This window comes from Anomaloglossus baeobatrachus, chromosome 6 (genome assembly GCF_048569485.1).
Source record: "Anomaloglossus baeobatrachus isolate aAnoBae1 chromosome 6, aAnoBae1.hap1, whole genome shotgun sequence".
NCBI classification, from domain to species: Eukaryota; Metazoa; Chordata; class Amphibia; order Anura; family Aromobatidae; genus Anomaloglossus; species Anomaloglossus baeobatrachus.
In genome coordinates, this window is record NC_134358.1 from 161,973,120 (window position 1) to 161,997,530 (window position 24,411).

The 24,411-nt window shown below is 42.3% G+C and overlaps 1 protein-coding gene across 2 annotated transcripts in view; it reads right to left on the reverse strand.

Moving 5' to 3' along the window:
• The window catches only part of ANKRD29 (ankyrin repeat domain 29), a 68,138-nt gene extending 44,054 nt beyond the window's left edge, over positions 1 to 24,084 (reverse strand). Inside the window, exons 1-4 of one of the 2 annotated variants that reach the window (XM_075353339.1) lie at positions 23,908 to 24,084; positions 16,419 to 16,529; positions 9,241 to 9,339; positions 8,996 to 9,094 (exon numbers count right to left, since the gene is read on the reverse strand). In XM_075353339.1, coding sequence (XP_075209454.1) covers positions 8,996 to 9,094; positions 9,241 to 9,339; positions 16,419 to 16,529; positions 23,908 to 23,928 — 330 coding nt within the window. In that variant the 5' untranslated portion in view covers positions 23,929 to 24,084. Of the gene's footprint in view, positions 1 to 8,995; positions 9,095 to 9,240; positions 9,340 to 16,337; positions 16,530 to 23,907 lie in introns of those variants that run through there. The other variant, XM_075353341.1, reaches the window with a different exon arrangement.
• Positions 24,085 to 24,411: the final 327 nt, after the last annotated feature.

Consider the following 24,411-nt stretch of genomic DNA (forward strand, 5'->3'; position numbering starts at 1 on the left):
ATAGAAAGTAATAGTACAAAATGTAATGTATAGTAATGTTGATAAGGGTTTGCAATGTATGAGGTGTAGTACATTAGAAGGTTGAGTTTAAAGAAGTATAAAATATCAACAAAAAGAGGAATAAAGATCCTCCATAAATTAGGAAATACTTATAGCAACAGAAGCAGTTGTGAACTGCCCAGGCCAAAAAAACTAATGCACTAACAGGATGCAGACAAACCCCCAGTAGGTGGCGGCATCACAGGTGCAAGAGGAGCAAGTCACACACACATCTCCAAAATATGGAGGGGGCAATTGCTGGATGATAAAATGCACACTAGTGGCCTGCATAGGGCACAGTTCACACATGCAGGTACATAGTAACTGACCAGCAGCCTATTAAACGCCCATACTATTCGACCAGGCGGGCTACGTATAGTACAGAGTCTCCCCAGCATTTATTTGCACCATACAGGGACGGAAACTCCACTATACAAGGCCTTACATGAAGGGGCCTGGCTGCATCCTGTATAAAATGTTATGTGCAGAAAAATGTATCTAAAATATATATGAGGAATTAGTTGGCCATAAGAGGAGGTTGCTCCTGGCTATGGTTAGATGTCCCCCACGTAATATAGAGTTAAGCCTAGTCAGATAGGGAAGGGGAGTAGAGTGTGAGGATATATAGGAAGAGGGATTTCCTGGTTTTAGAGCTGTTCTGGGAGTAGAAAGGAGAAGTCAAATGCAGGAGGAAGCAAAGGTGGCCGGGTTTGGAATCCAGACGTAGCTCTAAGGAGGCGTGTTGAGAGACGGGGACTCCCCGCCAAGCAGGCAGTTTGACAAGGTGTGGACAGTGTCAGAACAGTGTGCAACGGGGACCCCATAAGAGAAAGAGGCTGCAGGACACTAAGACTCTAAGAGCGACTCTGGAAAAAGTAGCATAGCCGTGCAAAGTATCTTAGCCACAGTGAAACACGTGGACCCATGTGGTTAAATATCAGTGGGATAGATATGAGTCAGCCTCCCGATCCCTCCTTGGTAGCCGGTGTTGAAAGAGTTAACACATATCTGAACCCAATTTGGAAGAGCCGGTCTATGTCAAAGTAACAATGCCTTGTAAGAAACTATGTTTTAAACCACTAGCAAGTAAAGTACAAGACGTTTTTTAACTACTGTTGTGGACTTTCCTTTAATAACCTAAAATGCAGCGGTACAGCACTTTGTGCAGCAGGAAATGAAAACCAGGCCTCCGACCTAGAGGTACCGATACAAAGAGGTAATGCTACCACACACATGCAATCCTTGTCTGTAACAAGCCAGGGCAAAGAATCTGAGACCCTTGCCCACAGCTATAGCCCTAGGCAGTAAAGTTTGCCAAACCTGGATAGAAATATGACAGTGAAATCATGGCATCATAGTGGTACCACAGTTAGTATTCTCAAGTTATGTAATAGTCCAGACAAAAAGAATTTAAGCAAATAATAAGATTTATGTGATAAACATTTTACAAAGACGTAAGGAGGGGAAGATCAGGTGTATACCGCGCTATCACCAGAGGAAACAATGTCGATTATTTCATCTATTTATTATTTGTTCAGGTCAACACGTTTCAGAGAACACTGTCTTCTTCATCAGGATGTCAAAGAAAAATCAATAGTCTACTACAAAGGAGGAAGAACCTATTTATATACAAATACAGATACGTCACATCACTGCCTGCTGTATTTCAAATACTGGCGGGATAATCGACTGTTACATTAATGGAAACAAGATTTAAAGAGTTCTCAGAAACAGGAGAACTCTGAGTCTGTATCAAAAACATACGCATTTAATTTCTCATAATTCATTAGACAAAAAACACATATTTACATATCATGATCCCAATTAACATTATAAGAAATAAAGAGTTGGTGGATCCAAAAGGTATAATTAAGTTACTGCTCTTAAAGATTTAAAGAGTATTGTAATGAAAAACTATTTAAAAAGGTCCTGGAGGTATAGCATTTCAAAATTCCTAACAATAAAACACATTATAACAAAAAAAAAGTAAAAGGGAAAAAAAGGGTTTACAAAAATGTTTTAGGTGGTGTAACAATAAAGAGAGTCTAGATCTCGGAGAGCTAAAGGGGATCATGGAGTGATACTAGCTGGAGGTTCTAACTACAACCATATATGGAAGAATGGGGTGAAAGACAAGACATCATTGAAGAGATGGTGTTAATAGTGATAATAGATGGTGTTGCAAAAAATGAAAAAAATAAATGAATAAAAATTAGAAAAAAGTTGAAAGAATTGCATTGTGTTTTATTTATCAGAGAGTGTGGTGATATTTGATATTTTGATATATTGATATTTTATCAAATGTGCGTGTGGTGTAATTACGTGGATAAAAACGTGTTAATAGGTTGAAAAATATTAGTCTGGAATTTATATGCCAATGGGTGTGTTCAGAGGTCACGTGCCAGTTCGTACTGTATGTATGAATTTGTTATAATGGAGAACATAAATGAATTCAAATAAGAACACAAAAAGACAGAAATGAGAGAATTGCCTAAGAGTCCTAAAAAAAACAGGTTAGGACCCATAGAATAGTTGCACCTGCAGTGATTAATGTGATCCACTTGGCCATCTAACTCAGAAGCTGCTCAAGAGTCGTAGAGGACAGTGATACAAATTCCGTAAGGGAGTAAATCTAATAAATAATTTCCTTTAGATAAATGGGCCAAAAAGACTTTTGCGCTTTTGTTCCACAGTTACTTCTTTGTAAACATTTGTAAACTCCACCTGGCAGTGTACGGTACTTTATACAGTAATGCGATACATATCAGATACTTATCCCAAGTGTCACCAATCCATTTCTGAGCCATACAGGAATCCTTACAAATCATTGAAGCAAAACCAACCCCAGTGCAACTGGACTGCATCAGCTATTTCCATAAGTAAAACCATAAAAATGTCCATGTGCCAAGAAACCCCTTACAATACTAATATAGCTAGAAGAAAGGGTAAAGTACCTGTGAGTAAACTAATGTACAGAAAGTAATTTTCCTTAAATAGAGCTTGTTGTCACTTCCCTAAACCAAATAAATGTGTGTAGATTATTAATCTACAAGTAACATCATACCAAATAATTACTCTGTTACAGAGAAATCAACTTTTCATGCTATATACAAATAAGGCTGGAAGTGCATTGGGGAGTGATGATACACTTTCATTGCCTATTCCTTCAACAACTGCCCTTTTCATTGAAGTCTATTCTGTCCTGTATCAATATTTCTACTGGTATGTCATATTCCGTCAACAACTGTCTTCCTTTAAAATTAGAATTTTTGGGGTTTTTTTTTCTTCTTTTTAACTTTTTGATCCTAGATCACACTTGACTATATCTTCTCCATCTCAAGTGTATAGCCATCTTGCTGTGAAGTAATCCTAATGCTTCTTGTAGTGTCTTTCTGCTAATTTACCCCTGTTGTGTTTCTGTGCTCTGTGTTAGTATGACCCCTCCCTTCTGCTCCCACCAGAGTCAATCTGTAGGCCTTCAGAGATGTATAAATTTGATGGTGCAGGTCTGCTATGACCCTGGTCTGGTGTGCTCTCATAAGTGGGATCTATTAAGTGGAGTGTCAGAAATATACCAGAAATGTCACAGAAGTGACCAGAAGGTAAAATTTTACTCTTTCTGAGTTTGCCACTGTCACAATTTATTTGTTAAATCCCAAACTTAACACCTTACTCCCACCATGTTCACCTATGCCCTCACAGTCTTTGCCCCTCTCCTCCTTACTCTCCTTCGCTATCCCCACACCCCAGCACTCTCCAAACAAATATTCATCTCCCCTTCCCTCCTGCCTTCTCATCTGTCCTCATCTGCTGACCTGCTCCTAAACCTCAGATCGCTCCTTATATCACGCAGACCATGCTTGCCACTCTCCTTTTCCCACCTGCTCTCCCTTTCTCTACTTCTTCTCACTACTGGTGACATATCCCCCAACCCTGGCCCCCCACAGATGGTACACCCCTCTTTATCACCCATTTATCACTCCCCACATACTAGTAACTACTGCAATCTCTCCAATATAAAATCCATTCCCCTCTCACCTACTCCAGTGCTCCCACTCTCTGGAGCACTCTGGAATGCCCGTTCTGTCTGTAATAAACTGCACATCATTGACGATCTCTTAACCTCCAGCAATCTATCCTTTCTGGGCCTCACCGAAACATGGCTGACACCCTCCAAAAACTGCCTCCCCTGCTGCACTATGCTACAGTGGCCTTCACTTCTTCCACACTCCTCGCCCTGGCAATAGACAAGGTGGAGGAGTGGGCCTCCTTTCTAACAACTGCAGCTTTAACCCAATCCCACCTGTATCCTCTCTTGTCCTGCCTTCCTTTGGAAGTGCACTCTGTCCGAATCTATTCTCCCTCTAACCTCCAAGTGGCTGTCATATACAGACCCCCGGGCACTACCACTGCCTTCTTCGACCACTTCTCTGCCTGGCTTCTACACTTTCTCTCTGCTGACATTCCCACCATCATCATGGGTGACTTCAACATCCCCACTGACAACTGCCAGTCGGTAGCCTCCAAACTCCTGTCCCTCGCTTCGTCTTTTGGTCTAACTCAGTGGTCCGCCTCTGCCACCCATAAAGATGGACACACACTAGACCTTATCTTCACCTGCCTCTGTTCCCTTTCTGACCTCACAACTTCCCCCCTCCCCCATCTGACCATCATCTGCTGACCTTTTCAGTCCTGTCCTCCTCACCTGCCCCCCCTGTCCAGCGCCTAGCACATCCCCGCAGAAACCTTGCACAACTCAACATGCACACCCTCTCTGACTCTATCCTTCCGCTGTCCTCCATATCGTCACTCCACGACACAAACAGTGCCACCACTTTCTACAACACCACTCTCACATCAGCTATTGATTCAGTCGCTCCCCTTGTGCATGGCAGAGTGAGATGAATCAATAGACAGCCCTGGCACAACAGCCTCACTAAAAAACTACGGCAAGTGTCTAGGGCTGCAGAGCGGCGCTGGAAGAAAACGCACTCCCAGGAAGACTTCACCACATTCAAAAATGCAATTCACACACTTCGTTCAGCTCTCACCTCCGCTAAACAGGATTACTTCAGAAACCTCATATCCTCTTTAACACACAACCCCAAACAGTTATTCAATACTTTCAACTCCCTCCTTCGCCCACCACTGCCCCCTCCAACCTCCCTCATTTCTGCAGAAGACTTTGCCACTTATTTCAAAGAAAAAATCGACCAAATAAGTCTTCTCTGCTCAGCCACCACAACCCCTTCATATAACAGACCACAGCCCCTCCCCATAAACTTCCTTCCCACCATCACCGAAGACGAGCTTGCACATCTTCTCTCAAAAGCGCACCTCACCACCTGCGCACTTGACCCCATCCCATCCCACCTCCTCCCCAACCTCGCCACTATCCTTATTCCAGCCTTAACCCATCTTTTCAACCTATCTTTAACGACTGGTATCTTCCCTTCTGCCTTTAAACATGCATCAGTCACACCTATCCTAAAGAAACCTTCCCTCGACCCAACCTCTACTAACAGCTACCGCCCCATATCACTACTCCCATCCACCTTAAAACTCCTGGAACAGTACGTCCATGCTGAACTTTCCTCCCACCTCTCATCTAACTCTCTCTTTGGCAACCTACATTTCGGCTTCCATCCTCATCATTCTACCGAAACTGCCCTGACTAAAATCACGAATGACTTACTTACTGCCAAAGCTAACAAGCACTTCTCCATACTCCTACTTCTAGACCTGTCCTCAGCCTTCGATACTGTCGACCACTCCCTCCTATTACAGATCCTCTCTTCCCCTGGTGTCAGAGATCTCGCCCTCTCTTGGATCTCTTCATACCTTTCCAACCGCACTTTTAGTGTCTCCCACTCCGACACAACCTCTTCATCCCGCTATCTCTCTGTTGGCGTCCCTCAAGTCTCTGTCCTGGGATCCTTACTTTTTTCTATCTATACATTTGGCCTGGGACAACTCATTAAGTCCCATGGCTTCCAGTACCACCTATATGCCGATGATACTCAGATCTACCTCTCTGGCCCAGATGTCACATCTCTGCTGTCCAGAATCCCGAAGTGTCTAACTGCTATATCCTCCTTTTACTCCTCTCACTTCCTAAAGCTCAATGTGGCCAAAACTGAACTAATCATCTTTCCTCCATCTCACCTACATTCTCCACCTGATCTATCTATTACAATAAATAACATCACGCTCTCCCCAGCACCCAAAGTTCGCTGCCTCGGAGTGACCTTTGACTCTGCCTTGTCCTTTATACCAAACATACAATCCCTCATCACCTCCTGCCATCTTCAACTCAAAAATATTTCCAGAATCCGTCCTTTCCTCAACTCGCAATCTACAAATATGCTAGTGCATGCCCTCATAATCTCCCGCCTCGATTACTGTAACATCCCCCTCTGTGGCCTCCCTGCCAACACGCTCGCCCCTCTCCAGTCCATGATTAATTCTGCTGCCCGACTGATCCACCTCTCTCCTCAATACCACGCCACTTCTCCTCTCTGCAAGTCCCTCTACTGGCTCCCAATCTTCCACCGTATCCAATTCAAACTACTAACACTGACCTACAAAGCTGTGCATAATCTGTCTCCTCCGTATATCTCTGAACTAATCTCCCACTACACTCCAACATGTCACCTCCGGTCCTCCCAAGATCTCCTTCTCTCCTCCTCTCTCATTCGTGCCTCACACAACCGACTCCAAGACGTCTCCCAAGCATCCCCAGTCTTCTGGAACTCGCTGCCTCAACACGTCAGACTATCTGCTACCCTTGCAAGCTTCAAACGGAACCTGAAAACCCATCTGTTCAGAAATGCCTATAATCTACAATGACCTCACTGCCTCACTACCGTGCGGAGCTGTCGCCCGACCACCGTGCGGAGCTGTCGCCCGACCACCGTGCGGAGCTGCCCCCGACCACTGTGCGGAGCTGCCGCCCAATCTACATCTACACCCCACCTACTGTCTCCTCCCCAAAATTCTATAGAATGTAAGCCCGCAAGGGTAGGGCCCTCTTCCCTCTGTACTAGTCTGTCTACTGTAACTTGTGTATGTATTCTGTATGTAACCCCTTCTCATGTACAGCACCATGGAATCAATGGTGCTCTATAAATAAATAATAATAATAATAAAAATAATAATAAAATTGCCTATCCCTTTGATCCACTCTTTTCCTAATGCTGCACTCCACTACTTAGATAGCGCTGCTCTATTACCACTCTGTTCTTGAAATGTTGAGCAAGGTCTGCTCCTTGAGCCCACCTATGGGAAACTACTGCACAGGCATGATACCTAAGCAGAGCAGTGTCATGCCTTGGATTTGATCCAGCAGCCTGTGCTGTGGTTTGTTTCCCTCTCCACTAAACCACAGTCAGGTTCAGTTGCTGTCCTGGTTCTGAACACTTTTGTTTGTGTGTTCATTGCTTTTCTGCCAATAAGTGTTATCAATGCTGTAATTCAGTCTGCCCTAACACTCGGCGGGTGTAACTATTTAAAATTTCCCCAGGCAGGCTTGAATTACTCGCTGGTGATATTTCTGAAGTGGTTCCTGCTTGGAATTACAACTTGTCTGGAAGATTGTTACTTTTGGTTTACCTAATTTTTACTCTGCACCTTCCCTCAGATTCTTAAGGAGATAAGTGAAACCCTTGATGGCCGCTTAAGAAGCAAAGGTCTAAGTGGTCATCTGAGTCTAAGGCGGACTTTGCACATTGCGACATCGCAAGCCGATTCTGCGATGTCGCACGCGATAGTCCCCGCCCCCGTCGCAGGTACGATATCGTGTGATAGCTGGCGTAGCAAAAATTATCGCTACGCCAGCTTCACATGCACTCACCTGCCCTGCGACTGTCGCTCTGGCCGGCGACCCGCCTCCTTCCTAAGGGAACGGGTCGTGCGGCGTCATAGCGACATCACACGGCAGGCGGCCAATAGCGGCGGAGGGGCGGAGATGAGCAGGATGTAAACATCCCGCCCACCTCCTTCCTTCCGCATATCCTACGGAAGCCGCGGTAATGCCGGTAGGAGCTGTTCCTCGCAGGAGCGAGGAACAACATCGGACCGTCGCGTCAGGATAATTATGGATTACGCCGACGCTGCACCGATGATACGATTACGACGATTTTGCGCTCGTTAATCGTATCATCTAGGCTTTACACACTACGATGTCGCATGCGATGCCGGATATGCGTCACTTTCAATTTGACCCCACCGACATCGCACCTGCGATGTCGTAGTGTGCAAAGCCCACCTAAGTCTTCTAGTTAGAGTTGTTTCAGTTTATGCAGGGGTCTTTAGAGACTGCACAGCTGAGACCTCTAATCTGTACAACAACCGGGTGGGTCAGGTGTAGTAGTTTAGAGTTAGTCCTTATTTTACATTATTTTTCACGTGAACACAGTAGTGTGCATAATAAACAGAATATGGTGAAAAATGCACTGAACAGAGTAATTAAGTAGCACACTACTTAAGTGTCCATCATCTAGAAGAGGGAGGAGCTATGTGGAGAAAGACCTCAAGGCACCAGGCAATGGAAGTGCATTGTCACACCCAGTGCACTTCAAGCCTTGTTTGCATATTGCTTCGAAAGCCAATTAATTAAATGTGTTGTGTAGTAAAGCTTTCGGGCAAATAAAGGCATGCATTGAGTCATGTTTCAATGTTACATGGACATGTATTCAATTTGGTGGAGGGCTTAAATTTTTAGTTGATGTAAGGACAGGAAAAAGGGTCAAGCATTTACAACAAGAGCAGACCCCATAACATTGCTACTCACAATGCCAACGCATATTACTGTAAAGTGTCACTACTACATTACTCTGTTTAGCTACTGTTTCAGATTTTCTTTGCTATAATTAGTAAGTATACAACTATTTTTTTTAAAAACAAGCCTTAGGTAATTTTGCTTTACGCTCTTTTAGAAAACTATTACGGTACTTACCCTGGTGGTAAATTCTGTAGATGCACCAAATTCAAAAAGGAATTTCACAATCTCATTGTGCCCTTGCTGAGCTGCAAAGAACAAAGCAGTAGCACCAGTCTGCAAAAAATTGGCAAAAGTTATAAATTACAACATACCATCATAGGTTTTAGCAGTAATCAGATATCAGACATACATGAAGTAACTTGAGAGTTGAGCGCTCTCTGATATAGAATAATTGTTTCTTACACCTGATATATACTTACATCTCTCTGAAGATTAATATCCGCCCCTTGAAGTACTAACTCTCGTACACATTGCATATGTCCTGCATAGGATGCCACCATCAAAGCTGTAGCCCCAGTCTGTGAAAAAAAAGATACCATAAGAATATATCATAAAACTTGTTTGTTAGTTGTTTTTATTTATTTATTTATTTAAAAAAAAAAAAGCAAGTGCTGTCATGATTAGCTTTTTAATATATTTTAAACTGGAAAAATGTTATTATTAATAATTGCTAGTTAAAAAATATTGCTTCATTTATTTAATTAATCCATTCTAGACCAATAGCAAAATATGTTCATCCAAAAGACAATCATTTCATTACATAGAGGCACCTTTGGAGGTATATTTTTTACCTACACATTTTTTGGATGGAAAAGCATTTGTTCAACACGGTTCTATTAAAAATGATATTTTTGTTTGACATAGATAGAGATCATGGGGCCCCTAGCAAAAGTCCTAACTGCCCATGCTCTTAAAAAAAATGATATATATATATATATATATATATATATATATATATATATATATATATATATACATATATACATATATGTGACAGAATAGGGGTAGTCACGGCTTATCCGCTCAGTCTCTGTAGGGGTTACCTCCCGACACTTCTAAAAAGGGAGAGGGCCATGCATTCTAACACATACACAGTAATTGATTGTACCACTACTGAAGTCCCTTAGCGTTTTTACCCACTACCATATACTTATCATGGTTCCAATAGAATATGATGGCTCCAAAAATGGTCCCTCAAATAAAGTATGATACCCAAACACAATCTACCCCCACAGTACAAGGTAGTCCAACTACTCCCCCACAACTGATTGGCAGTTATCTTCCTATGCACAGTGTACACGGAGAGCAAACAATCATTGATGTGGGCGTGGTTATATAGAGCTCAGCATTCAGAGAACTGGTAGACTTGCAGCTGTGAAAATTGTGATTTTAAAAAAATACAACATGTAGACCAGTGATGAATCACTGGCATCAGGGTCTCTGCCCCTACATAATGCTACTGTCAAATGGGGCAGCAAAAACCTGGTGAAACCGCCAATCAGCTGTTCCAGTGTCATTGGTGGCTACATGTTGCTAGTCGCAGATCTGAACAGCTCAGCTTCGTTAACTGCCCGATCCCCATACCAGGTACCACAGATCTATCCCTATTCATTAGATCAGAAGAGGTTTTGCAGTACAGCAGACACTAAGTAGTGGTCACAGCTGTACAGCTCCACAACTGGTCACATCCTGCCATGTCAACAAGGGGAACAGCTGATCAGCGGAGTTTCCGGTTGTCATATTCCCACTAATTTGGAATTCATGACCTATCCTAACGATAAGCAATCAATAGCCTGAAAGTGTTTGTACCCTTGATATTGTTCCAGAAAATGAAGTATTTCTGCAGAAAATTAGTGAAATTACACATGTTTTGTTATACACATGTTTATCCCTTGGTGTGTATTGGAACAACACAAAAATAAACAGGAAAAAAAGGTAAATTAGACATAATTTCACACAAAACTCCAAAAATGGTCAGGCCAAAATTGTTTGCAACTCAATATTTGATTCCACACCCTTTGGAATAAGTAACTGCACTCAATTGCTTCCTATAACCATCAACAAGCTTCTTACACCTCTCAACTGGAATTTTGGACCCCTTTACTTTTGCAAACTGCTCCAGGTCTCTGATATTTGAAGAGTGCCTTCTCCCAACAGCAATTGTAACATCTCTCCACAGGTGTATAATGGGATTTTGATGATCATTTTGGGATCATTGGTGGCCACATCAGAAGTCTCCAGCACTTTGATTCAATTCATTTCTGAGTGATGGCTGAAGTATATTTGGGGTCATTGTCTAGCTGGAAGTTCCTTGACCTAGGACGTAAACCCAGCTTTCTAACACTGGGCAATACATTGCGACCCATAAACGTTTGGTAAACTTCAAATTTCATGATGCCTTGTACACAGTCAAGGCACCCAGTGCCAAAGATAGCAAAACAACTCCAAAACATTTTTGACTCTCCACCATATCTGACTGTAGGTATTGTGTTCTTTTCTATGTAGGCCTCATTCCATGTTCGGTAAACAGTAGAATTATGTGATTTACCAAAAGCTCTATCTTGGTCTCATCTGTCCACAAGACATTTTCCCAGGATTCTGGCTTACTCACATACTGTACATTTTGTCAGACTGCCATCTAGCTTTTTTATGTCTCTCTGTCAACAGTGGGGTTTTCCTTGGTCTCGTGCCATAATGTTTAATTTCATTCAAATGGTGAATGATATTTTGTGCTGAGACCAATGCACCCTGAGCCTGCAGGAAAACTTTAATTTCTTTCGAAGTTGATTGAGGCTGCTTTTCCACTATCCAGACTATTCTGCATTGCAATCTTTTGACAATTTTTTTCTGCCGCCCACGTCCAGGGAGATTAGCTACAGTGCCTTTTTGGAAACGACTTGATTATATTGTGCAACGTGGATAAAGGAACATAAAAATCTCTGTAAATGGACTTGTAACCTTGAGATTGTTGATATTTTTCAACAATTTTGGTTCTCAATGCACCCAGACACACAATGCAAACATTCTCCCTTTTTTTCTTATTACAGGTGTGATTTTCATATTGCCCCCACCTGTTACTTGCCACAGGTTAATTTGTATGAGCATCACACTCTTGAAATAAAGTTGTTTACCCACAATTTTGGCAAGGTACCCAAAATTTTGTCCTGACCATTTTTGTTTGTTTTTTGTGAAATTATGTCCAATTTTTCTTTGTTTTTTTATATATTGTTCCAATACACAAGTGTAATTGAAATAATATTCTCGGCGAAATACTTCATATACTGGATTAATTTCAAGGCTGCCAATACTTTCGACTATGACTGTATTTAAGTTCTGGACCCCTTCTTTATTGCATTTAGGTAGCAAATGAAAAATAAAAAATCTGGTGCACAGTATATAGAAAATCTGTGTCACTTTTCAATATACAAAGAATATGTTTTATGTGCTTTATTTAGAAAAGCAGTAAAGGTCACCAGTGGGAACAAAATATGAAACCATGCAATGCTCTTACAATGACAAGCAAAAGAGCAACAATGTTTTGAACTTTTGACATTCAGACTCCATATCTCACCATCCACTACAGCTTTGAGTGTGAGACTACCCTCATTTTACAGACAATGATCTTGGCTATCACATACATAAACTTGACTTGCAACTATTTAGCATACGATTAGTTATACAGATTCTTGTCATGTCACTGCATTATTACTGTTTTGCACATACAAATCTAAATCTAAATTTGTATTATTTTGTTAATGTTTTGGCTTTGGCTTTCAGCACTACCTGAATCCTTCTGGGCATGCTTTCTATCAGATTCAAGCTTCTATCAACCAAAATATGATCCCAGGTCTATTCTACACGTTCCGTGCATACTGGACAACTCACTAGGGTATGTATATAGCTTTTCTTTCAACTCTACCTACAACTGATCGATTGGGTTGAGGTCTGAGCACTGCAGGGGCCAATAAATCACCTCTAATTCATTGTCATTGAACCATTTATTTGCCAGTTTTGATTAGTGATGAGCGAGTATGCTTGTTACTACTCGGTACTCGCACGAGTATCAATGTACTCGGGCTACTCGGCGGGGACCGAGTAATCTCGCGATACTCGTGCTGTACTCGTGGTCTTCATGTTGGCGCTCTTTTTACAGCCATCCCTTATGCAGGGATTGGCTGGCAGACCACTGCAATGCCACAGCCCTGTTGTGGAATTGCAGTGATTGGCCAGCCCGCACAGCGTGACCGTGCCTTTAGCCCGACACTTCCCCGCTCGGCTACGGCCCCTCCCGCACTCCACTCCGCGTGTATATATATATATGCACGCTTACACACACACGCACGTTTTTTTTTTTAATTTACAGTTTTCTGGTTTCTACATGCTGCCGGGGGTGATTTCACAAAAATACTCGGGTCTCCCATAGGATAACATTGGGCTCGGTGCTCGGGCCGAGTACACGAGTATCTTGGGATGCTCGGCCCGAGCCTCGAGCACCCGAGCTTTTTGGTACTCGCTCATCACTAGTTTTGATATATGCTGTGGGTTGCTGGAACACTGTCGTCCTTTTCATACCCATAGTACTTGAGTATATGAAGTAACTCATCTTGTAGGATACTCACATAAAGCTCAGTATTGACACCACCATTGATCCTGGTTAAGTAAGCCTTTTGCTGTGAAACAGCCAGATATCATCAGGCATCCTTTACTTAACTTGACAGTTCCTTCAATTTCTCTATCCGTTAGCCTCTTTTTTCCCCTTGTTTCTTCCAGACCTACTTGCACCTATCAGAGCCTTGACTATTGACTTTCATCTCAATGCTCCAAATCTCCTGTTTCCAATCTTCTACTGTCTACTTTTTGTATTTTTTTGCAATCTCAAGCCAACGCTTCTTAGATGATACTGAAGTTGAGGCTTCTTCACCTTTTTTCGGGCCACCATTCCAGACTATTGTATGCATATCTGTGATCTCACTAGTATGAAGCACATGAGCTATCTTCATTGCCGTTTTTTTTAAGCCAGAACTGACTGACCTTAAGATGAGCCGACTTGCTTGACTTCAATATTTTGCCTGGACATCCACCTCTTGGTTTTTGAATGGATGAACGGACTTCATTTCTTATCCTTCCAACTGTAATGGCACTCAATTGATGCAGTTTGGCAATTTTCTGACCAACAGACCACTAAGGATGAGCTGGATGATGCTGTTCCTCTTTTCTTGGGAAATCTTCTTCATGGTGGCTCCTCGATTTGAACTGCTGACTTTTGCTTGCGAATCAACCTAATAACACTTGTCTATTAGAGAATGTGAGAACATATTGCAATTTATAGTATTCAGGAAGTTAAAAGATTTTTCGCAAAACAATAATAATGGAGTGACACAACAAAAATCTGCATAACTAATTATATGCTAAATAGTTGCAAGTCAAATTTATGTATGAGATAGCCAAGTCTATAAAATGAAGGTCGTCTCACGCTCAAACATGTACCGTAGTGCATGGTGAGATATGGAACCTAAAAGTCAAAAGTTCAAAACATTTTTACTTTTTACTTGTCAATAAGAAGGTAAAATCTGCTTCCACTAACAACAAAAATCTATTTTCATATTTGTGTCCCCCCAAAAAATCCTCTTGGGATGATATGAAAAGAACATTGATTGATATTACTCATGCCTACTGACTTCATGTTAGGCACCTACAAAGGGCAGTAAATATATTATCAGCTGTACTTTGTTCTCCTGCTTAGTGAGATTCTTCGCTGTCAGTCTTAAGACAACCACTAATGCTACCGTAGCTCACATACAGCGTGAGGTGATAACAAGAAAACGTGAGATTGCATGGGTGGAGAAAGTTTCCATGGTGGAGAATTTTTGTGACTCATGCAAAACATGTTCTAAGCCAGAGCTTTTCTTTCCCCTTTTCCTTCCCCTTTTCCTTTTCAATAGGTATTTGTAAGAGCATGCCAGCTATCATTCTTATTTTACTAGAAAACATGAGTCTGGAATCATGGTATAAAGTATGAGACTTTTATGATGGGATCAGTATCTAATATATGCGGTACATAGTGCAACTTTAAAGTACATCAAGATTTTATGTAGATGATAAAAGTCTGCAGTTTCTAATAAAGTGCTTTTTTTATCACTTTCCATTTAATTATAATGAGTGACCAATAGTTTCCATAAGGGGAAAGGAAATTTAAAAAAATCTTATATAATAAGAGTTATAGCACATGTAACCATAGGGTTGTGACATTAGTTTAGATGCTTGGTATCTGCTATAATTTCTCTTAAAATCACTCATTATGGGTTTTTTTTTCAAATTTATCTATTTCTTTTTCACATTTTTCTCTGTTGAGGTTTATATCCTAGAATTATAAATATCCATCAAACATTAGCTACTGATAGATGTCTAAACTTAGGCAAGCCTGTGCTTAGTTTGAACAGTCATTTTGCATTGACAGACTCCATTTAAAAGGAACCTGTCAGGTGACCTATGCCCTCCAATCCAGCAGCATTTATACCTGTATGCCCAAATTCCATCTGTAACCAGCCATGTAGATCACTATTCACTTTGAAAAAACAACTTCTAAATCTCCTTGTTCTTATGCTAATTACCGTATGCCTTGACTAATCACAGGGGCGTTAGATTAGTCGGCCATCTTTTCATGCAATCACGACCCTGTGGGCGCCAGCTCCTGGAAATCTTGCACATGTGCGCGGTTCATTTTGGCTGCATCAAAGCTAGGTATACACTTCCCGGCTACATCAGGCCCAATGTGCATGACCGGAAGTTCAAAAGACAGCTTACGTAAACGTATTTTGAACTTCTGGTCATGCACTGTGCTCTTAATGAAGCCGGGAAGTGTCCACCCTGCTTCAGTAGCGCTTTCAAAGGGCTGGCGCTGACGCTAGCTCATGTAGATCATTTTATCATGCCCACAGAGGAGTGATAACATAAGAAAAGGGCCGACTAGTCTGGGGAAACATGGTACCTGCGACTAGTCAAGGCCTAATTAGTAAAGCAACAGCGAAGTTTATAAGTCGTTTGTTTAAACCTTCATATTAGTGAATAGCATTATACATAATAATTTATGAATGCTGCTGGGTTGGAGGGTATAGGGGACCAATCCACAGGGTTGCTTAATTATAGGTTACTTTGTAATTTTTATCATATGTGAACCTTCCTAATAAGGAATTTTAATTGAAAATAGTGGTAATGAGTGGCATTAACCATTCTGGTAGACCCTCCTTACCAGCAGACTGCAAATTGTCACTATTACTACAGAATATGCTGCCAAAACATCCAAGAGAATTGAAGATGTCATGTGTTCTGCTCTTAAATGCCCACGGCCATAAATAAAATATTTAGCATTTGTGCCAATCTTCCTTTCGCTTTTATTTTTATTTGGTTACTAGATTGCACTTTGCATTTCTTAACACATCCACCACAAATCCATTACAACATCCTAGAGCTTTGTTTAAACCACTGAATAATATTGATGCTGAAGGAATAATAACAGGCCTGTTGTCTGGCCACTGTGCCATTCTGATGAAGGAGATAGTGATCTGGAATTCTTGGCATACACAAGTGAAGGGCATACACTGTCTCTGCAGTCCACATCGACGCGGCCACTGTTCAGCAACAGCTGGAGTAGTGCCAGGTTTCCTTTACGAGCGGCCCAGAAAGCAGCATTGGCAAGAGGCGTTTCCTTCTGTGTAAAATAATAGCTCCATATTACTTTCATGGCATCTTGATTTAAAAGGCAAACAATCACATCAAAGAATGGATTAACACAACAATGGAGAATATATCTGGTGTACAATGGGCGGTGATTGGGACTTACCATGGAAAGTTCATTACCCTCAAATTGAAGAATATAACACTATACAGTAAACTTCACTACTTTTACTGTAAAGGCCCCGTTACACACTGAGACTTTCTAGCGATCCTACCAGCGATCCCAACCTGGCCGGGATCGCTGGAAAGTCGCTGGTGAGCTGTCAAACAGGCAGATCTGGCTAACGACGCAACAGCGATACGGACCTGCAGAACGATCTCACTGGTCGTTGGGGACATGTCACACAGCAGCTATTTGACGACTCACACCTATGTTAGGGGTGTGGTGTTTGGCGCTGAAGCCACCTAGGGGTCCATTTTACTCGCCCCCCTCAGCTCCGATTGGTGATCGCTAGTGTGTTCTTATTGGCGACCCTGAGCTTGGAAAAATTGGCAGAAGTCGCGCTTGTATAGCCTTTGTTCCTGAGCTTCTGTTGCTTAGCGGATCTTTGTAGAGTTCTCTGTGCAGCGACTTCATACTGGTTTATCTATACAGCATCAATACAGCTTCAATCAAATGATGCTTACCATATAGGCTTTATAGTATTGCAGACTGGAGAACTCTCTGATGATCCGCAAACCAGCACGCTCAGGAACAAGGTAGCTTTGAAACAAAGGACGGACGCGCTAAAGTTGCCTTCTTTTCAGTGAAAGCCGCCCAATCAGAACGCAATAGCGACCACCAATCGGAGGTAAGGGGGCGAGAAAAAGAACGCTATAGCACGCCTACAGGCTGGGTTCTAAGTCGCTAACGATGTCGTTGTAACGGTATCAAACACACCGATGCATGCTGCGCAGCGGGAAACAAAGGACCAAAATGGTCCTGAAAGATTTGCAGCGATCAGTGACCTTACAGCGGGGGCCAGGTCGCTGATGCGTGTCACACACTGCAATGTCGCTGGGGAGGTCGCTATTACGTCACAAAACCGTGACGTTACAGCGATATCACTAGCAATGTTGCAGTGTGTAAAGGGGCCTTAAGGTGAAATGTTCTTCCAAGTTTTTGAGATAACAGATCTCAACAGGACCAGATCTACTTTATAGGGGGCATAAAGGCTTCACACAGCCAGTAAACCCAATGAAAAAGGTACTTGTGACAGTGAAAGTAACAAAACTACATTTTCACAAACTAGCGAACATGCTAAAACATGAGAGCAGTTTAGTCTTAAAATGTCACATAGAAGATTCTGTACTTTATAGATGATAAGTGGTGGTAAGAACAATAAACTACGTCACCTTTAGAATTGAAATATGCAGTTTTAAAGGAAGTCTGGTCGGCGGTATTCACATTAGAGAAGTTATCTGCACTGAGCCCTGGGGTTATGTGTTTATACCCATAAATGACATTCAGACGTCCCCCGGAGGGCTCCATTTACTGCACTGAAGCAGCGGGAGTTCAGTGGATAAATGCTTGGATTCCATTTGATCTCTGTCTATGGCCACGTGCACACATTGAGTCTTTGGTCAGTATTTTACATCAGTTTGTGTAAGCCAAAACCAGGAGTGGGTGAAAAATACAGAAATGGTGACGTGTCTCTATTATACTTTTCCTCCGATGGTTGCATTCCTGGCTTTGGCTTATAAATACTGAGCTAAAATACTAACCAACATACTCAATCTGTGAAAGTGGCCTATGACACTACCAACACTAGACTGCTGTGGGGATACAGGGGAGTCACAGCCACCGGTGTTAATTGATGCCATAAGACAGTGATGTTTAACCAACCAATCACTGTGCAAGAGCTTAATTTAACGTCTCAATGACCGTACTGCGCCACCTCATTGCAGTCTGGCAAAGCTTGTAGAGTAGACATTGTGCCAAGCAGTGAACTGCCTTCCTGGTAGGACTTTGGTGCCACAGATTTCTGTTGTCATCATAGCTATTCTGGTGTAGATCATCCATCTTCTAATTCCTGAATGACTCCACTGTCCACTGCCTCACCCAAATCTATTCCCCGACAATTGTAACCCCCACGCCATATACAAACCCCATCCCTCGCACCCCTTTTAAACCACTTCTACCACTAAGCTCAGATTTGTAGTGTGAGCCACTGACTGCATAGTGTGCTCAATTTTTCACAAGAATTTTTTTTTTCTCCTGTCACTTTTATTCTTCACATTACCTCCTGCAGTTGAAGTGCACTGATCAGTGCCCAGCACTGATCTGCCTCAATGCTTCCTTTTAGTCTAGAATTATTTTTGTGTAATTTATTTTTTTCCCTTTACATCATAAAAATGAAAATTAAAAAAGAAAAATCGCCAGGGGGTGAATAGGTTCATTTTGGGAGGTAGTAACCAAGGCCCTAACCTCTGGAGGTCAAGAAGGGGAGGGTCCCACTAGATTTTGGTACTGAAGTTGCCTGTTTTGTACTAAGGCAACATTTACTCATTGAAGTTCAAAACTGTAAAGGAAGGAAGGTTGCAAAAAAGTTGCAAAGTGTGTTCCAAGAAGTATAATAAATGTTGGGTCCCCAGGGACCACCGTGGAATCCGTATAGACAAATTCTGACTAGTTTGTTGCTAATAAAGGTCATACAATGCGTTTCTGCCCTTAAAGGGTTTCATCAGGTAAAAAAAAATAAAAGATTTGATACACACTGTCTCCAGGTCCACTCATTAAATCTTATAAATATTCACTTCTTCCCCAGTTTCTGTGATTGGTTGCAGTCAGACTGAGCCCCCACCTTCTGTGATTGGTTGCCCTCACACTAGCTGTCTTGGTCCCTGAAGTGGAGTGTAAGAATAAATAAATAATTGGAACAAATGGCATAGGGTCCCCCATATTTTGATACCCAGCACAAATAAAGCACACAGCTGGAGGCTGCAGCCCCCACTTGTGTCCTTTAATTTGGCTGTGTATCAAAATATGAGGGACCCCATGCTGCTTCTTTAAAATTATTTAAATAAATAATTTTAAAAGTCGGTGTGTGGTATCCCTCAATTTTGATACTCAGCCAAGATAAAGCAGACAGTTGGGGGCTGGTATTCTCAAGCTGGAGAGGCCTATTGATAATGGGCCCTCCCCAGATAAAATTAGCAGCTTGCAGCCACCCCACAATTAGTGCATGCATAAGATGCACCAATCCAGACACTTACCCGGCTCATCCCAATTACCCTGGAGTGGTGGAAATTAGGGTAATATAAGGGGTTAATGATAACTGTGATTTGTCAAAAAAATCACAGCTGCCACAAAGTTCTGAATTAGTAATTGGTATTGGTCTATGAGACTCCCCATTACTAATAGTGTTAGCTGTTATTAACCCCTTATATTACCCCAATTGGCCTCACTCCAGGGCAAACAGGATGAGCCAGGTAAAGCGCCAGGATTGGTGCATCTAATGGAAGCGCCAAATGTGGGCCGGCTGTGGGCTGCTATTTTTAGCTGGGGAGGGCCCAATATTCATAGGCCTCCCCAGCCTGAGAATACAAGCCCCCAGCTGTCTGCTTTATCTTGGCTAAGCATCAAAATTGGGGATTACCGCACACCAACTTTTTCAATTATTCATTTAAATAATTTTAAAGAAGCAACATGGGGTACCTCATATTTTGATACACAGTGAAGATAAAGCACACAGCTGGGGGCTGCACTGTCAATAGTTGGAAACTATCCTCTCTGCTTAGGTAAATACAAATGCATGATGATTTAAAGGGACTCTGTAAGCACAGAATGACACAGGGGCCTAAAAGGTAAGGGGGCACATTTCCACCTCCAAAGCAGGTGGAATTGTGCATTTTGATGAGTTAAGGTCCAGTCACACTAAGCAACTTACCAGCGATCCCAACAACGATAGGGATCGCTGGTAAGTTGCTAGGAGGTTGCTGGTGAGCTGTCACACTGCGACGCTCCAGCGATCCCACCAGCAACCTGACCTGGCAGGGATCGCTGGAGCGTGGCTACACGAGTTGCTGGTGAGCTCACCAGCAACCAGTGACCAGCCCCCAGTCTCCTAGTTACAGCACACATCAGGTTAATTAACCCGATGTGTGCTGCAGCTAAATGTGCACAGAGCAGGGAGCAGCGCACAATGCTTAGCGCTGGCTCCTTGCTCTCCTAGTTACAGCACACATCGGGTTAATTACCTGATGTGTGCTGCAGCTAAATGTGCACAGAGCAGGGAGCAGCGCACACTGCTTAGCGCTGGCTCCTTGCTCTCCTAGTTACAGCACACATCGGGTTAATTACCTGATGTGTGCTGCAGCTACATGTGCACAGAGCAGGAGCCGGCACTGACAGTGAGAGCGGAGGAGGCTGGTATCAAAGGTAAATATTGGGTAACCAAGGACAGGGCTTCTTGGTTACCCGATGTTTACATTGGTTACCAGCCTCAGCAGAAGCTGGCTCCCTGCTCACTGCACATTAGTTGTTGCTGTCTCGCTGTCACACACAGCGATCTGTGCTTCACAGCGGGACAGCAACAACTAAAAAATGGCCCAGGACATTCAGCAACAACCAACGACCTCACAGCAGGGGCCAGGTTGTTGCTGGATGCCACACACAGCAACATCGCTAGCAACGTCACAAAAGTTGTTCGTTACCAGCGATGTTGCTAGCGATGTTGCTTAGTGTGACGGGGCCTTAAGGCCATGTGTCCACGCTGCGGAAAATGCGCGGATCTTGCCGTGGATTTCTCGCGGAAAAGCCGCGGATTTTCCGAAAATCTGCAGCAGCGGCACTTCTAAGCCATTTCAATGGCATTTTGGAAATGCTGTGTCCATGCTGCGGATTTTTCCGCGGCGGATTTGCCGCGGATTTTGATCCGGAAAAATCTGCAGCCTGTCAATTATTGTTGCAGATTTTGATCCGGATTTTGGCTATAGAATGGGGAGAAAAAAAAAAAAATCCGCATCAAAGTCCGCGGCAATTCCGCGGTAAATCCGCGGTAAATCTGCGGCAAATCCGCGGCAAAAAAAGGTGCGGATTTGCCGCGAAAGTCGCGGATTTTCATGCAGAAAAATCCGCAGCAACATTCTACCGTGGACACATAGCCTTATTGGACTGAAAAATCCCCTATACTGTTCTTGCACGGGGCTCTTTTTTGTCTGTGTCCACCAGTGCACACGATGATGTACTTGGTTTGACCAGTGATTCTATGCTTAGTACCTTTAACTATCTAGTGCAAACTATACCATGATTTACTGCAGTAGTCTGGAAGACCAAAAGAGGTCCATTACACTTCATGGGTATCTCTAATTCTATTTGGTCATTCAGCGTAAAAAGAAATTGAAATGGATCTCCACTAATGGGAGCTTAGTAGATCATAATAAAAGGGTCTGCCAGTGAGTCTATCTTTTTGACAATGAGAATTGTGCTGCAGACTGCACTAACCTGGCTTTAAAAATACTGGCACCCCTAATGGAAAGCATAAAATCACTTCCAGATATTCTCGTCTCAGATGCTCTACTAAGGCATTGTGACCTAAAACTGGAGCAGCCCATTTCTTTTATTTTTCTAAAGCAAATGACAATTTCTGACATAGCAGAATTTAAGAAATGTGCAATTACTAAACGTTTTTCAATTACTTTATGAGGGAAAACAACATTCTAAAATCTCCAAATCCAGCTGCTAAAAAAAGATAGCATTACTGTTGAATATGCATTGCATTTGTGAGTGCATTCCTATAGAAAATGACTGTTGTAAGACAAAAAACTTGAGCCAACAGTCGTCATCAGACCCCGGGCTGATTCTATTTGGCATTGTCCCATTAGCTGAAGCCAAGAGCTACATCTAGATTCGGGCAGTTTTTGCTAGCAAGTATTCTTCTTCAAGGACAGCCACAGCCCTCTGTTGCTACAAAACCTGCACAGACGTTTCTCTATACCCTACTTATAGAAGCAATTCAATACATTTTTTATCGTTGCTACAGTTTGTATTGTACATCAGGTAAGATGTGTCGGTGCTCTTCTATTAAATTATCAGCTTCATTCTTGGCATTTGATATATCATGTGACCGGCACTCGGAGTACCTCTGAATCATGCACTGTCTTCTGTACGATAACCGCAATGAGAATCTGATAGGAATGAATATACAGACTGACTAGTGACCTACAAATACGACTCTGGAGGATTTGGGTACAGTGCAGGTCAAATGATGCAAAGGTGGCCAAAAGTGAAGCTCATATGTGCCGCCCCAGCCTCAATCCCCTGCAACCAGGGGTCTGACTCTTCTAGGTCCAGACCACCATCTGCAACCTAGACAGCTTCTCCTGGGAGCCACTACTCCCAACCTCCTCCACTGTACTACTTCACTTTCTCACTCCACTCTTCACTCCTCAGCTCCACTTTCTGAGCCCTAGGTAGGCGACCCTATTCCGCTTAAGCCGCCCACTGGTGTGCCTGGTGGGTGTGATGCAGGGTGTATCTAGAATTTGATTTGCTGTTGGAGGCAACACTGTAAGATGGGGACCCAGAACCATGAGGAATTTGAATACCGCACTAAGAAGAAAGAACGTGCAGTACCCTGTGACGACCTGAATAGTCCAGGGGCATCACACATACATCAGCAATATAGTGCACCTGCCCTATCTTTTTCATGATGTACTATATAAACCGGTGGCACATTTTAGAGGTGTCCATGAAGAAGTTCTGTAGAGCAAGATACCATGCAAACTTTTCAATTGAAAAACTTTGTTTTACAATATTTCCTCTACGATATATCTAAGTCATTATGTGAGTGAGCTAAGTAACAAAATCGTCTGGAAAAGAAAAAGTACTGTTCCAGTGACAAAAATGAGAGATAATAATAATAATAATAATAATTCTGTATAATTTAAAGAACACATATTGGAAGTGAAATATATTTAGAAACTAATATACACATTTATTTTATAAAGATAGAAATATCTCAATATCTAAAGTCACTGTTGTTACATTTGCATTCATTCTTCTCTCTTTATGTTACATTATTTTAATGCTTTAAATGAAAATATTCTATAAATATTTAACATGTATATTGCTGAGAAATTAAAAAATCAACTATTGTTCCAAACTAGTGACTGTTTCCTTAATTTTTCATACATTAATAAAAATGACTTTGTTCTAATTAATAAGCTTGTCTGTTCCTGCAAAGCATTGTAATCCAGGGTTCCCTGCATTGTCTTCTACTTCAGGAAATTTGCTGGCTCATAACTCAGGGCCTGTACCAGCAGTATCTGCACTATGCTATCCCAGAACAAGGCCTGGGAAGCAGAACCGTTTAGTGCAGGGCGTTACTAATTTTACAGCTTCATCTGCATGGAACATAATTATCACTTGCCTTGAAAGACATCATGCACATGTCGTAGCCGCAGCAGATTCTTCCTAGTCCAAGAGGGATATAAAGAATAGGATCAGGTCCTCAGCAGTCGCTTTGCCGCGCACTCTGGGATTCTGAGCTCCAGCCCGTCTCTTCCATCAGCAGATACTGAGAGAATAAAATCCCCAAGACTTACATCTGCAGAGTTGTAGCCAGCAATATTGACTAGTTCATTGCCAGAATCCCAAGAGCGAATACTAAAGTGCAGCTGGAAGTCTGCAGTGTTCAAAGGATGCTTTTATAGTACAGATCAATATACCAACTCCAAGTAGTGTAAGTGCAGGAAGATACCATAGGATTCCCCTTCTAATACATTTAGGAAATATTTATATACAATAGTATACATCATATTGCCTATTTTGTAGTGTATTGAACCGGCCGGTGCATTATTGAAATGCTCTTGTATGTATCTGTTACGTATACAGATGAGCGGACCCGTGTATGTTTGGGTTAGCCGGGTTCAGC